The 16,784-nt window shown below is 43.0% G+C and overlaps 1 protein-coding gene across 2 annotated transcripts in view; it reads left to right on the top strand.

The window, feature by feature from the left end:
• The window catches only part of WDR1 (WD repeat domain 1), a 114,123-nt gene that overhangs the window by 85,310 nt on the left and 12,029 nt on the right, over positions 1-16,784 (top strand). For both annotated transcript variants that reach the window (XM_087875261.1, XM_087875262.1), the window contains exons 8-10: positions 10,923-11,156; positions 13,692-13,779; positions 14,695-14,851. In XM_087875261.1, the coding sequence (XP_087731387.1) occupies positions 10,923-11,156; positions 13,692-13,779; positions 14,695-14,851 (479 nt within the window). The remainder of the gene's footprint in view (positions 1-10,922; positions 11,157-13,691; positions 13,780-14,694; positions 14,852-16,784) is intronic.

Raw genomic sequence — 16,784 nt, forward strand, 5'->3', positions numbered from 1 at the left:
CCTGGTTAGAGTCACCCGCTCCCTCCTTAATCAGGGAGTGAGGGAGGACCCCTTGCAGGGCCAAGCTGAGGATTTTGCACAGTTTCTGCAAGATAAAGTCACTCAGATTCGGACCGGGTTGGACTCTGACTGGACAGAGTCCACTGAGGAGACTGGGGCTAGTCTTGATGGGGACATCTGGGTTGAATTTGAGCCTGTTTCGTTGGATGACATGGACAGGATTATGGGTAGGCTGGGGTCCTCCACGTGTTTATTGGACCCTTGTCCCTCCTGGCTAGTTTCTGCAGCCAGAGAGGTGACTGGAGACTGGATCCAGGCTGTTGTCAACGCTTCGTTAAAGGAAGGGGTCTTCCCTGCTGCACTCAAAGAGGCGGTGGTTCGACCCCTCCTTAAGAAGCCTAGCCTGGATCCTGACGTTCTTAACTATTGTCCAGTCTCCAACCTTCGCTTTTTAGCGAAGATTGTTGAGTCTGTGGTGGTGCAGCAATTCCTGGAGGAAACAGACTACCTCGATCCTTACCAATCTGGTTTCAGGCATGGTCACAGCACGGAAACGGCATTGGTCGCCCTAGTAAATGATCTCTGGCGGGCCAGGGATGGGGGTTGTTCCTCCATCCTGGTCCTTCTTGACCTCTCAGTGGCTTTCGATACCATCGACCATGGTATCCTGCTGCAGCGGCTCGGGGGGATAGGGATAGGAGGCACTGTTTTACAGTGGTTCTCCTCCTACCTCTCTGATCGTTTGCAGTCTGTTTGGGCGGGGGGTCAGGGATCCTCCCAGAGGCCCCTCACTTGTGGGGTGCCTCAGGGATCGGTTCTCTCCCCTCTGCTCTTTAACATCTACATGAAACCGCTGGGTGAGATCATTCGTGGTTTTGGGGTGAGGTATCATCAATATGCTGATGATACCCAGCTTTACATCTCCACCCTTGACCACCCTAGGGATGCCCTTTCCGTGATGTCCCACTGCCTGGAAGCGGTGCGGGTTTGGATGGGGAGGAACAGGCTCAGACTCATCCCTTCCAAGACTGAGTGGCTGTGGATGCCGGCATCCTGGGATCTGGAGGTTCCATCTTTAGTGATCGGGGGAGAAACCCTTACTCCCTCCGATAGGGTTCGCAACGGGTGTCCTCCTGGATTCTCGGCTGTCCTTGGATGACCATCTGACGGCCATAACCAGGGGGGCCTTCGCACAGGTGCGTCTTTGTCAGGATGGGGTAGAGGATTGTCCCCGAACCGTGAACCAGCTCACGAGCAAACACACTAGGACTGAAATAAAACTATATACTTGTATAAAAATATACTTTACTTCAAAATGTTTAAAAAACATTATATCTTTAAAAAGGCACATTAATAACAAAGTCTTATCTTGGATAAATGAAGCCAAGCCATCTCCCTAAATTCCTCTCCACAATACCGAAACAGTCCATAAGAAAAAACTAACATGACATTAAACAGCTTCGGTGTCGATACATCATTGAGGTGGTAGAAGGGCAGCAGCGTAGGCTTCACAGCTAAAAGTCACCTGTGAAAAACAATTCAATCAGCAAACATGGCTTGAAGCTCCTGGGAGGGAAACTGTCCAGCAGCAACAGTTCAGATGTTGGCTTGCATGCTTCAACTCAGCAAAAGGCAAGCCGAAATTGGAGACTTCAAAAGGCTCCCAGCTATCTCGACTCACAGTTGCAGCTGGCTCCGTGGGAGTATCTTTACACAGCTCTTCGGCTCCTCTTCTGCTGCTATCTCTGCTGCAGCCGTCAGGACTCCTTATCTGAGTTCTCCTCCCTTCTGCAGCTCTGCTCTGGGCTCTGCATCCAGGTGCTTCAGCACTGGCTCGGCATCTAGGCCTAAACAGCGTCTAGGCCCAAATAGCAAGCAGAAAGGTCCGTGCTTATATGGGGAGTTAACCTGCAATTAACTAGGGTGGGGAAGGCTTGCAGTTAATTGCAAACAGGAGATGGCTTGATTGGATCCATACTGTTTGTGACTGATCAAGTAGCCACAGCAATTCTGAAAACACTCGTGACAGTCTTGTGCGCCAGTTGCGCCCTTTTCTAGACTGGGATGCCCTCGCTACGGTCACTCACGCCCTCGTTACCTCTAGGTTGGACTACTGTAACACCCTCTACATGGGGCTGCCCTTGGGATGCGTCCGGAGGCTCCAGCTAGTCCAGAATGCAGCCGCGCGGGTAATTATGGGGGCTTCTCGATACTCCCGTGTAACACCTCTCCTGCGTGAGCTGCACTGGCTGCTGGTGGCGTTCCGGATTCGTTTCAAGGTGCTGGTGCTTACCTATAAAGCCCTTCATGGCTTAGGTCCGGGGTACTTGCAGGACCATCTCCTTCTGCTCTCCCATCGTCCGATGCGCTCTCACAGAGTGGGCCTCCTCAGGGTGCCGTCGGCCAAACAATGTCGGCTGACGGCCCCCAGGGGGAGAGTGTTCTCTGTGGGAGCCCTGACTCTCTGGAATGGATTGCCCACCAAGTTCAGGACAGCCCCTGACCTCCTTTCCTTCCGTCGTGAGCTGAAGACGTGGCTCTTCCGTCAACTCAACTGAGCCGTTTGGGTGTACACTGTTATAATTTTAAACTTTTAATTGGGCTGTTGATTTTAATTTTATTTTATTGTGATTTGTATTGGAAATTGTCATTTTGTAAGCCGCCTTGAGTCCCTCGGGAGAAAGGCAGCATATAAATCGCAATAATAAATAAATAAGTAAATAACTACAGTTATAGTCTAGAGTAGTGATGGTAACCTTTTTGCTGTCGCATGCCAAAAGTGGGAGTGCGGGGAGGTCGTGCCCACACCCATAATTCAAGGCGCCCCGCCCCCCACGCATGTGCCCCCGCCCCCTCGGCGCTCCTCTCGCTTTTGGCACACAATGGCCCAGTGGGCCCGGTAGGCCTTTTTTTTGCCCTCCCCAGTGTCCAGAGGCTTTCTAGGAGCCTGGGGAGGGCAAAAACGGCCTTCCCCAACCCCCCAGAAGCCCTCCGGAGACTGGAAACAGCTGGTTTCCTGACTTCCGGTGGGAGCAGAAGACCCGTTTTTCGCTCTCCCCAGGCTCCATAGGCTTTCTAGGATGTGATGTGATTTTGCCTAGCTTCACCTGTTGCTTTCTGTTAAGAAGCTTATGATCCATTTACAAGTGTGGTCAGGTACAGCTAGCTGATCTGTTCTGTTATGTTCTGTTCTATTCAGAAGAATATCTGGAATGATGGTATTGAATACTGATCTGAAGTCTACAAAGAGCACCCTCGCATAGGTCTTTGGAGATTCAAGATGTTGTAGGATGTAGTGCAGAGTCATATTAACAGCATCATCTGTCGATCTATTTGCTTGGTAGGCAAATTGTAAGGGGTCTAACAGCAAATCTGTGATGGTTTTCAGGTGGGCCAGCACTAGCCTTTCAAAGGTTTTCATAACTACAGATGTTAGAATAACTGATCTGAAGTCATTCAGTTCCTTGATGGAAGGTTTCTTCAGCATTGGGATGATAGTAGAGCATTTGAAGCAAGAAGGAACATAGCACATCTCTAGTGATGTATTAAAGATGTGGGTGAAGATGGGGGCCAGTTGGTCAGCACAAGCTTTTAAGCAAGAAGGAGTTATCTTGTTTGGGCCTGGTGCTTTTCCTGGCTTTTGTCTGTGAAATAGACCTTGCACCTCATTTTCTGTAATCGCCAGAGGTAGTGGGATGGGGTCAGGAGGCTTGGCTGTTGTTAGTGTGTCTGAGATAGGGACTGTGGAGATATGTGGCGGTAGTTTTCTCTCAAACCAACAGTAAAACTCATTCAGGTCATCTGCCAGTTGTTGATTTCCTTCAGCATGGGAAGGAGGTTTGCTGTAACTGGTGATATTTTTAAGAGTTTTCTACATGTTTGCTGGTTCATTTATTGAGAACAGATTCCTTAGCTTTTAAGAGTAGCTTCTTTTTGTTGCTCTGATCTCTCTTGTTAATATGTTTCTGGTCTGATTGTACAGCATTCTGTCGCCTTTTCTGTAGGCTTCCTCTTTGGTATGACATAGCTGCTTAAGTTTAGCTGTGAACCAAGGTTTATTGTTATTGTATATTTGCAGGTTTCTGGTTGGCACACATAGGTCTTCACAAAAACTGACATATGATGTTACAGTATCTGTAAGTTCATCCAAGACTGCAGAGGTATCTTCGCAAACATTCCAATCAGTGCAGTCAAGGCAAGCTGTAGCTTTAGCATTGCCTCTTCAGTCCAAGTCCTCATTGATTTAATTGTTGGTTTCATGGTTTTAAGTCTTTGTCTGTAGGCAGACAAATTGAAGGTGTGCAAAGGATATAGCCATAGTTGTCTCCTGCTCTTCAGGTAGGAGGTAGGAGGTAGGAGATATCAGTCTCATAAGACCCCATGTTATGAACCACTTCTGTGTGGGACAATTCAAACCTGCCCAGAGTCAGATGGAATATTTCTGACATTAGATGGCTTTCAAACCCATAGTCTGAATCTCTTTCAGGAAGAAGGGGACAATTGCAAAACAGTTACTTCCCTTCTCAACTCTCAGTCCTTCTCTTCATAATTAATATGTTCAAACTTCTCCCGGATAACTGTGCAAGATGCATCTTTGGTCATCTTACCTACCTACCCAGCTGTCATCCAAGTTCAAGTGGATTTGAGGAATTTTATTCTCTAGATGTCTTGAAAACTTGCAAAGACCCAGATTGTGTTCCAGCCCATCCTTCCCTGTAATGGTTGCAGGTAATTTTAAAGATGGTTGCTGAATATGTGGATTCAATAAAAAAGGAAAATATTGCTGTTCTCTTATCAGCCCCATGTAGGCCTCTTTTACTGTCTCTGGCCATATTTGCTTCTTGAGTTCTGGCAGTATTTTCTTAGGCATCTCCTCTGTTGCTTCATGTCTTGTAGCTTTTTGGTAAATGAAACTCCTCTGGGTTGTCAGAGTTTAACAGTTTTGCACTGCTAAAGTGCAATTTTATTGATAGCTGCCACTGTCTCAAGATTCCAACTGGTTACTCAATAGAACTGTGCACAAGGGCCTTGTAAAACTCATTAAGCATCCTCTGGAAGATCCTCAAGAGAGATCTAGGGTGGATTTATCAAATAAATCTATTTTTCTTGCAAGTACTGGGAACTTTGTGTTGAATTTTTATTTTACCCACAAAGAAATAAAGAGAGACTAGTATAGATCTATTTCAAATTATTTAGCCCTCATCAGCTAGCCATACGCTTTCTGGGATTCGAACCCGGGTTAGACTCCCAGAAAGGGTATGGCTAGCTGATGAGAGCTAAATAGCTTGAAATAGATCTCCCTTTGTTTCTTTATTGGTAAAATAAAAATTTAACACAAAAATAGTTGTCGCGAAAGTGACTGCCTGCGAAGGCTCATGGATTGGGGCTGAAAAGTGAAAGCGGAAGTAGTATGCTCTGTCCCACATTTGGGTAGACCAGGTTGCCCTGATAAAAAACATTTATTGGGAACTTTGTTTGCTTTGAAGCAATCAAAAGAGTGATCTGACTTAAAAAAAACAAATTCTTAGATCATATCAAATCTTCTCCAAGACAGTGTGGTGGAATGTAGTGAGGTGTCACAGGATGGTGACAGGTGGTCTTTCTCAGAAGGCAAAGAAACAATGGTGCTTAGAATGTCTGATAGGCAGGAAGAGAGGAAGGTTGGTCCTTCCCTCGCAGTTCACAGAATATATCTATCATTATTGCAGACAATTGCTTCATTTGTCAAAATTGTCAAAATTCTATTTCTAAATGAAAAATAGTAAAGGAATTATTCAGAAAAAACTCCATATATTGTTCTTGCTTCTCTGGGCTTGACAAAGAGTTAGGTTTAATGTGGGTCTTTCACGACCAGGAACACGCCTTTCCTTATGGAAAAGCAAAAGTTATTCAAAACAACACCATAAATCAAAGAGAAAAGAAAAAACAAAACAGATAAAGTCTAGCAGGGGGTTAAAATAAATCAGCATTCAACCAGCCAGTCAATTTTTAAAGGTAAATACCAAAGTGAAACAGGTGCTTTAATAACCAAGTTAAACCCAAGCATGCTTAAGAAAATGAACTGCTGAGAGAAAAGATAAGATAACCAGTGATTTTCCTACTCTTCCAGCAGGGAATTGACATCTTCAGGATTCTTCTTCTGGGAGGGGGGGTGGTTCCCACGGTCATCCAAAAATCATCTTGGGTCATTCCTAAGTGATTCCATTCAAATCCAGGAAGCAAAGAACCAGCTTTGGTAGCAAAACCAGCAGATCTTCGGCAGAGAAAGAAAAGTTCCTATCATTCAGCAGCCATCTTGGGGGAAGAGCCCCAAGTTACTTCTGAACCACTCAAGGTGGTTAAATCTATATTTGGGAGGTTAAATTTCCCAAATATAAAATTGGGGGTATTCCACTAACCCACTAATAAATTCCAGCAACTCCAGAGAGGGATGCTGCTGTGCAGTAGCACCATTTGTCTCAATCTCCTGTCCTTAAACTTAGTAGTAGAGCCTCACACTCAGTTATTTGTGGATTTCTGCCTATGGTCCTCCTGCCCAAAACCTCTGGCATAACAATGGCTACAGTACTTTTCATACCCTGGGTTCATGGCTGATGCCAAATCGAGAACTCAAATTGGCATATTTCATGACTTCATTTGTCCAGGGCTCAGTTAGTTGCATATCCACATCAACTCCCTCTTCCATAATTAAATCATGAGAAAGCTTTACTGTAAGTAAGCCTGGCATTAAATACTACATACAGGGTCTCTGAATATGTGATAACCTGGCTTGCCAGTAGCTGAAGTAGGGAATAGTCTTAGAAAACCAGGTCTGCTTCCTCATAGGTAGCTTGCCTCTGTTGCCTATGATATCTCTCTCTAATCTTTACTATTGTTTTTCAAAATCTATTACTCCTAAACTCTGTCTCCCTTACGAATAACAATTCCTGCTATCTACCTCATATCACACATCTTCTTCATGACCATATCCTAGGGCTGTGATGGTGAACCTATGGCACGTGTGCCCAAAGTAGCACATGAAGCCATGTCAGCCGGCACGCGCGGCCTTGCCTGTTTGTCTTCTGGGTTTCTGGCATGCATGCACACGTGATGATCAGCTGTCCTTCACGGGCAGCAGTGCCAAAAACTGGTGTGTGCATACGCGCCGACCAGCTGATTGTCGGGTACACATGTGTGCCAGAATCCAGAAGTTTGGCTTTTCCTGAGCACAATCCCTTTGTGCACGTGTCAGTGCCGAAAACCGGCCTGCACATGTACGCTAGCCAGCTGATCGTCGGCTGCACATGCGAACCAGAACCCAGAAGTTAAGCTTTTCCAGAGCACAATCCCTTCATGCGCACGGTAGTAGCGAAAACCGGCCTGCACATGCACGCTAGCTGATCGTCGGGCGCACATGGGCGCTAGAACCCGGAGGTTCATCTTTTCCAGAGCACAGCTCTGACGAGCGTGCATGTGCAATGTTTTCATGTGACCTTTTCAGCACTCAGTGCCGAAAAAGTTTGCCATCACTGTCCTAGGGTGTTTTACTTGCCAAAACACTTGGCTGCTACTCAAACAACTGTGTCAATAGTTTAATATAATATAATAAAATCAATATAATATACACTGATATATATTAATATGTAATAAGGTAGCAGTTTCAATAACAAAATTAAAGAAAAATTGGGGAAAAGAAAACTATTCAACTTATAGTCACTTCAAAAATATCATGGTACATTGTAATCAGATATTTATTTTTATTTATATACGTAATTTTTATTAGAGAAAAGTATTATTGCAAATTATCATAACATATATGCCAAAAATAACATTGCTTCATCATCTAATTAATAGAAAATATTATCTTTTTCAGGACAGATATATTATGAATCAAAAGCCAATTAAATTTCTCAGTATTATTCTTTTAGCTACCCTCATGCACAATGTCACCTCACAGATACATTTCAAACTTATGGTATATAATTCAATATCATATTAACATCTTTAACATTTAAAGATTTTCCCATAAATCTATTTATATAAACACTATTTCAGAACAGTGTCAAAAAAAAATCACCAAAGCATATATCATATTTTTTGGAGTTTAAGATGCACCTTTTTACCCCCCAAAAGAGGATGAAAATCTGGCTGCGTCTTATACGCTGAATGTTGTATCAGCCTTAACTGGGGAGAGGGAATTGGTGCGGTGGTGGCAATGGCAGCAACAGCAACAACGGTGGCAACAAGTAGCTGATTGGCGGTATTCTGGGGTCCAACTGCCAATCAGAGTGGTGAAAAGCAAACGGTTCTGAGAACCGTTTGCTATAAATTGACGAGAATTGCCCCCTCGCCACCGGACCTGCTCCTGACCTGCCACTGCCCGCCTGAGCTGCCCCCCACCATCGCCGCCACTGCTCGCTGAAGCCTGCTGCCGCCTGAGGAGTCACCTACGGAGCCACCCACCCCGTTACTGTTGCTGCTCGCCGAAGCCTGCCACCGCCTGCAGAGCCGCCCACCCCATCACCGCTGCTGCTCGCTGAAGCCTGCTGCCACCTGAGGAGCCACCTGCGGAGCCGCCTGACAGGTAAGCACATGACTGGAGGAGGAATTCTGGGAGTTGAAGTCCACAAGTCTTAAAGCTGTCAAGTTTGAAGACCCCTGCGTTAGGGGTTAAGGTTAGCACCTGTTTATAATGGGTTTGAGTTAGGGTTAGCACCTGTTTATAATGGGTTAGGGTTAAGGTTAGCACCTATTTATAATGGGTTAGGGTTAGGGCTAGGGAGGAAACGAATCACCAATGTCCTAAAATTCTCAGCTTGCTCTTGTTACCGTAGTTTAGGGCAGGGGCATAATGAGCTAGTGTGTGTGTATGAATTTACCTTTACTACCGGTTCTTGTGAACCGGTCCGAACTGGGGGCAGCCCACCACTGATATGAATGTATGAACATGGTTTCAGCTACAGTGCTCTGCATTGTTATAAAGGACACAATGTTGTTCTTTCTTGCAGAAAAATGTCAAAGCCAAGAAGGCAAGCAAAATCTCTTTCAAGCTGGAAGTCATGAAATATGCTCAGGAGCATGGAAACAGAGCAGTGGAGAAACATTTTGGACCACTTCCAACTGAAAAAATGATAGAGTGGAGAAAACAGGTGGAACAGTTGCAAAAAGTAAAGGATAAAAAGCAAGCACAACTTTTGTGAGCTTCCTGCAAAGTGGCCACAGTTAGGGGAGGACATGAGAGACTGGATCACAGGTTACCGGAACAGTGGCTTCATGATCACCACAAAAATGGTGATGTATGAAGCCAAACGCATTGCTAGACAGAAAGGCTTTCAGGATTTTACTGAATCACCATTGTGGTGCTTCAGATTTATGAGACGATATGGTCTTGCTATGCACACCAAAACTAGAATTGCGCAAAGAATGCCAAAAAAGTATAAATGTAAGATTCTGTCTTTTCATACTTTTGTGATAGACTCCAGGAAGAAAAATAATTTTGAAATTGGCGAGATTGGGAATATGGATGAAGTCCCGTTAAGCTTTGATGTGCCATTGAATAGGACTGTTGATGTGAATGGTGCCAAAACCGTAACCGTGAAAACCTTAGGACATGAGAAAACACATTACACGGTTGTATTGTCTTGCTGTGCAGATGGCACCAAATTGCCACCGATGTTCATATTCAAAAGAAAAACCTTCCCAAAGGAAGTGATTCCAAGAGGTATTGTGCATGTCCGTGAGAAAGGATGGATGGATGAACATGGAATTAAAGTATGGATTGAAAGAGTGTGGTCCAAACATCCTGGAGGGCTTCTGAAAAAAAAACAGCTTTATTAATGCTCAACCAGTTTAGAGCACTTATTAGTGAAACCACAAAGAAAAGATTCAAAGAAGTGTAATTCCTGGGGGTCTTACCAGCCAGTTGCAACCTCTTGTTGTTTCCATCAACAAGCCATTCAAAGTCTACATGCGAGAAGAGTAGAACAAATGGATGGCTGCTGGTAATCATGATCTGACACCCACTGGACGAATGAGGAGGCCCACTATCACTCAAGTTTGTGAATGGGTGAAACATCATGGAAGTCAGTGAAGGACGAAATTGTTACACTTCAAAAAATGTGGCATTAGCAATGCCTTAAATGGAACTGAAGATGATAGCATATATGAAGATAGTGAAGAAAGTGATTGAGCAACTGAGCTTCCTAAACTCTGACACCAGCGACGATGATGAGTTCTTGGGGTTTCCAGAAAATTAGAGGAGTGCTTGAACCTTAAAGTCTCTCCTCATTTGTTAATGACAGTGATGATGGTTCTTAATACCGCTGTTGACTTTACATGGTTGTAAAAAGTGTACATCGTTGTAAAAAGTATACATGGTTGTAAAAATTATTCTGCTATACTGGTATTTTATTAAATAATATATTACTACACCATTTGGTTCAGAATACTTTTTTCCTTGTTTTCCTCCTCTAAAATCTAGGTGCGTCTTATAGTCCGGTGCGTCTTATACTCTGAAAAATATGGTAGGTCAGTGAACCCTTAAGATTTTTTACATCTCCAACAGAGGAAATCTCAATTTTTTAATGAATCAGCTTTTACTGCAAACCTGTTGATAATAGTTTTAATGATTTTTAGGACTTGCAGCCATTGATAGAACATTATCCGATATTCTTAACTGTTCGGTACATGTTTGATATTTTCCAGTGGTGTCTACTTAAAAATATTCTTAGGCTTTTGATCTAAATAGATTGTGAGTTTAATTTCTGTGATGGATTCCATCAAATGGGCAAGTATCCCAGGTGCCTTTGGAGCAGCAAGCTGTTGTTCCAGAATTTAATTTTACTTCTGTTTGATAAGAACTTCACCCTCTAGAAAGGAATCATTTATTTCTTAAATAGTTTCTTCTTATCCTATTGGTAAGTTTTCTTATTTTCTTTTAACAGATTAGTTGGAGTCCCGATGGCCATCGCCTTCTTTCTGCTTCTGGGGACAAAACAGCTAAGATCTGGGATGTTGGTGCCCAGAGTGTGGTAACTACATTTAAAATGGGATCAGATGTTCTGGACCAGCAATTGGGCTGTTTGTGGCAAAAAGGTCATTTATTGACATTATCCCTTTCTGGCTATATCAACTATCTGGATGAGAACAATCCTAATAAGCCTCTTTGCATCATAAAGGTTTGTGGAATAATTAAGGCAGTGTATTCTAGTTTTCAACTTCTGCTTAGCAATAATAATCATGACTATGAAAAATAATTCAATGAAAGACTGGTTTGAATCCCAGTGATTATTCTGTTGACTATTATTGAGTTAGTTTAAGCACAGTGACTTTAATAAAAGTAAATCAATTCTGCATTTTAGATGAATATTGTTGATACCATTATAGGAAATGTAATTTTTTTAAAAAAAAATTGTATTGGAGCATGTTGATATCTCTAGAGCAGAGATGTCAAACTCATGGCCCACGGACTGGATCTGGCCCGCGGGTTGCTTAAATCTGGCCTGTGAGGCTGGCCTGGAAATAGCAAAGGACTGGCCCGTAGTGCCTCTGGCAGCCAAAACAGGCTGCAGGGAGAGCGGTTTAAGGCCCCGTTTTGGCCGGCAAAGTGCTGCAGGAGGCATTTGTCTCATCTCCCCTCCCCCGGCCTATGGAGAACTACAGTGCTGATCCAGCTCTCGAAGAAATCCAGTTTGACACCCCTGCTCTAGAGTATCACATGTTCACATACAGACCCTTTTAGGATCCAGAGAATGTGATCAGTTCTGTGCAGCAAAGTTTTTGACTTATACTTCCTCAACAATAGTACTTTTCTTCTCCTTGACCAGGTCTTAAAATTGGTTGGATGTGGCTAACATTTGGAATAGAGGCCACAGAAAACCACAGAGAATTGGGTTTGACTAGAAAGAAATAAGAAATCCAACAGAGCAGGAGTGTCAAACTCAAGGCCCGCAGACTTGCAGCCTACCATCGCAGAAGGTTGAGGCCATGGGGCTGCAAGCGATGAGACACTTCCCCCTGCCCCCCTCCCCACGTGCGCACACACACAGTCAAACGTCTGCAATGGCAGGCTGTAAACTAATAAAAGCTGTTTTTTTGGAATTGCTTTTACTGTTTTTACAGTTGCTTTCAGGTAGGCGTTTTTTTTTCTTAGCCCCAAGCCCCGTGGAAGGCTGCAAGAAGCACCCATCCCAGCTTATCTCCCCCGTTCTTTTCCTCCCCAGTGTCACAGCCCGAGCTGCAAGGGGGGAACAGTTGCACGGGTTGGGAGAAGTGACTTGAGAGCCACGCTGAGGCAACAATGGGGAAGGGGTCAAATGGGAAGCCTCTGCCGGGAGCCTCTGGCAGCTTAAAAAAAAGGAAGGGAAGGGAAGGAAATGAGGCAGGGAGGGACGATTTGTTCTCAGTCTTTTAAGTGGCAACAAACTACTACCAACAGTGGCATTTGATCACAAGGCAAGGAGGCATTGAGAAATGTTTCCCCTTTTCCATTTGAGTATCCAAGAAGGGACAGGAAAGGAGAAAGAGAAAAGAAAAAGAAGGAAAGAGGGGAAGAGAGCAAGGAAGGGAAAAAAAGGAAAGAGGGGAAGGAAGAAGAAGGAAAAGAAAATGAAGAGGGAAGCAAAAAAATGGAAAAAGGAGGGAGGGAGATTATAATGAGAGGGAGTCAGGGTCTGAGGGAAGTCTTGCCTTAGCACTTGGCCACCAGCAGCCCTGCTGCCCTTTCACCATCTCTTGTCCCGTCCTCCTGACCTCTCCTGGTGGTCTCCCATCCTATTGCTGATAATGCTTTGGTTACAAAGCTGGGTTTTCTTGCATGGAGAGGGAGTGGGCCTCCCTCTGACCCACACACTTTGCCTCCCACACACACCATGAGCAACCTACCCAAGGAGAGCAAGCATAGCAGCAGCAGCCTTGAGGAGGAGGTAAGCGCAGCCGGGCACCCCCTCGGGGAAGTAGGGTTGGGTGGGCTGGGCTCTGGGGTCCTAGTTCTCTGAGAGTTTGAGGGCCGGGCTGGGCACTTGCCATACACTGCCTAGGGCTCAAGGCAGCCTCCAGTGCTGTCTGGGGATCCTCTGTATGGCCTGAGATGGACGGTGAGGCTCCTCTGGTGGGTAAGGGTTTGGTGCTCATTGCTCTCGCCTTCCTCCACTGGACAATGGATACCCCCAGCCATGCCTGGGCCACCACAGATGCCCCCTGACATGAGCGATGTTGAGCTAGCTACACACCCCTCCCCTCCCCCTGCCCCCCCACAACCGTGATGTGGCCTTCACTGCCTGTAAGCATCATAGTGTTTTGATCTGAAATGTCTGAAAAGGGATTTTTTCATAAGAAGAGTAGGCTGTTGAGGGAATCCTGTGAATTTTTTAATGTTAGAAGGTTACAATGGCAAAACGAAAGTCTTTGGCATATAATAAGATATAGTTAGCTTATTTTTTCAGTAGTCAATTTCAAGTGAAAGAAAAGTTGGGCAGACAGTTTTTCCGATGGCCCATAAACTGCTATTTGGCTACCACTAAAGTAGCTGAAGCTTAGAAAACCCTTTTCTAAGAAAAGGCCAGGTAGTTATGTTGGGAATATGGGAGCTATTCCTGCTCCATTGTATCTAAACCTCTGGTTTTTGATGTGAAGAAGTTAAAGTAAAAGGTTTTGTTTTTTTAAAAAAATATATAAATGTGGCTTTTGTAATAATTATATCTGCTTTTTTGTAGGGTCACAGCAAATCAATACAGTGTCTTACAGTGCATAAAAATGGAGGGAAATCCTATATATACTCTGGAAGCCATGATGGACATATTAATATCCTTTAAGTGATTAACAATTTTTGTGCTAGCCTGAGGTGGCTAAATAGCTATTTTTCATTATTATTTTTCTATTATCACTGCTGTCACTGAAATATTATTAACAAACAGGATATACTAGAGCTGTTCATGCTTATTTGAATTACTGAATGAAAACCTTAAAGTTGTCTAATCCTTTTTTGAGATTGCTACATTCAATATAATTTGAAATTATTCTATTTGAGTTGAATAAAAGTTAGCATAGAACCTCCTCCATGCAGCATTTCTAGCTTCTCAAACTTCAAGTGATTTTCTCTCCCAAGATCCAAATATATTTTCATCAATACTCCAGCACTTTGCATAACAACCAACGTATTTTCTACGCATTTCTTTATAAGTAATTTGAATTTATGAAAGTCCTTCTTAACAAAAAAGTGTCTGACTTGACACGTTCCATTAGGATTTACAATGCTAATATCAGCATTGATTTCTTAAAACCTTGGGAGAATAATCATCATCATTTAATTTAGGCGTTTATTGTTGACTGTCTAAATGTATGTGGCAGAACTTTTTTTTTTTTTAAATTTGATTTATATGCCGCCCTTCTCCGAAGACTCAGGGCGGCTTACAATGTGCTCAGCAATAGCCTTCATCCTTTTGTATATTTATACAAAGTCAGCTTATTGCCCCCACAACTGGGTCCTCAATTTACCTACCTTAGAAAGGATGGAAGGCTGAGTCAACCTTGAGCCTTGGCAAGATTCGAACCCTGCAGTAATTGCAGGCAGCTGGTCTTAATAACCAGCTTAATAACAGGGTGACTTAAACCCCTGTACTACCAAGGCTCTTTGATATAGCTTGTTACATGGATTAGGTTTTGGATTGTCTTTTCCTCCTCATCCTGAAGAGAATTTCCTTAATTTTTTTTTTGTACATTATTGGGATTCTGAAACAGGAGAAAATGATGGATTTGGTGGGAAAGGACACACAAACCTAGTTTCCCGAATGGCTGTGGATGACTTTGAGCAGTTGGTCAGCTGTAGTATGGATGATACTGTGCGTTATACTAGTCTTAAAAAAAAGGAGTACAGGTATTTGTGTTTTAAGCTTTCATCACAATTTTTTCTGTCATCATACTATTAAAATATCTATTTCAATTTTTAGACAATTTAGTGTGTTATATGAAAATCTGTATCTGATAAGCAGTTTTCACAAGCAACAATAGCATTTTTGCCATACTGTGATTAATGTTTCAGTAGCATCCTTGTTACCATGTCATGTAACACAACACAATGAACAATTGTATTTATCCAAATTTAAGCACATTTTAGAAGTTGAAATGAAATAATTAATATTGAAGAAGAAATTTCTAAGGGTAAAAGAATAGAAAAAACTCTACATTGTTGTTGTTATGTTAAAGTAAATTGATTCTGAAGCCAGTTTTCATGTTCCAGAATTGGTGAAGAATAACACAACTTGGGTATATCTTGTCTAGTTTGACTGTGTGAACCCTGAGGGAAGTGGTCAGGGTTCTCTGTAGCCTTTGTTCTGCCAAGTGTAATCTCGATCTCTGCCCTTCTTGGTTGATGAAAGATGAAAGGACCTGGTTTAGGATACTAGTAAATGCATCCTTGAATAAGGGGGTTTTACTGTCCTTAAAAGAGGCAGTGATTTGATATCCATCACAGGATATGTGGGCAGTTATTAACCAACTTAAATCGTTCCTTTTTGGGAAAAGGTTGAGAAAGTGATAGGGTTGCAGCAGAAGAGAACCATGGAGAAACCTGATTATCTGGATCCATTTTAGTCAGGTTTCAAGTCAAGACGCACTGTAAAAATGACAATGACCCTGGAGAGACTGGGATTGGGGAGTGCAACAGTCATGGGGATGCTTGATCTTTCAGAGGTTTTTGATACCACTAGTCATGGTATATTTCAAGATCTGCAGTGTTTCTTCTCTTTCCTAAAGAGGGGTTTCCAGCTGGCTGTGTTACACAGATCAGGTTCTAGATTACACATTTGTGGGGTCCTGCAGGTGCAGGGCTTGATGATCTTCCAATTCTTATTCAATACCTGCATGAAATCATTAGAGGAGAACATCCATCAATGTAGGATACCAAATAGTACATCTCAGTCCTGACCTGCAGGGTGATTTGAGTTGGATTGAGTCTGGATAGGGGAAAATAAATTGATGTTCAATCCCAGCAAGGCAGACTGGCCTGGATTTATATGCTATTGAATCTGAGAAAGATTCCATATTTAGTTTTGGCTTTGGTCATATTTTTCTCATGACAAACTGGCTTGTAATGCTGGTGTTCTCCTGTATCCATAACTCCCGGATCCATAAATAGAAAGTGGCAATTGTGCCCCAGAAAGCTATTGTCACATCTGCATCTCGTTTACCACTTGCATCCTTGTTTGGAGTGAGAGGCTTTACCCATAGTCATTCATGCATCTTGATTGAGCTATTGTAGTATATTCTATATGAGACTGTTCTTGAAAAGTATTCAGAAACTACAAGTTATCATGGGGTTCTTCATTGTGGTGTTTAGCACTCTGGAGATGAAACTGATTAACCATCTGAATTCCAGGTGCTAGTTGCCACCTTTAAACCCATGTACAGTTCAGAATCTGCATGTCTATGGGACCCCCTTCTCCCAATGGTATCTGCCTGGATGAGAAGGTTAATCTACTTGCTCAAGAGGCCACAGAAACATAGTCTTTTTTTTAAAAAAAATTGTTTATTTAAAGATACAAACAAAACAAAACAAGTAATAACAAGACATACAAAACATGTAAACAAAAAACGAAATCAAATCTTATCAAAGTTGTCACAACTGTAGTCTGTTATATGATTCTCATTTATATATTTGACTCCTCCCTAATTGGGTCTTTTACATTGTGTCTAAACTTTTTTAAGTCACTATTGGCCTACATTAAGTAATTTGTATTTCTATATCTATCTTGGGTTCCACTGGCTACCTCCTAGTCCTGTTTTTTCCTTTACCTATCTTCCAACCAAGT

The sequence above is a fragment of the Pantherophis guttatus genome, chromosome 8 (assembly GCF_059756535.1).
Source record: "Pantherophis guttatus breed Tessera chromosome 8, ASM5975653v1, whole genome shotgun sequence".
Taxonomy (NCBI): Eukaryota; Metazoa; Chordata; class Lepidosauria; order Squamata; family Colubridae; genus Pantherophis; species Pantherophis guttatus.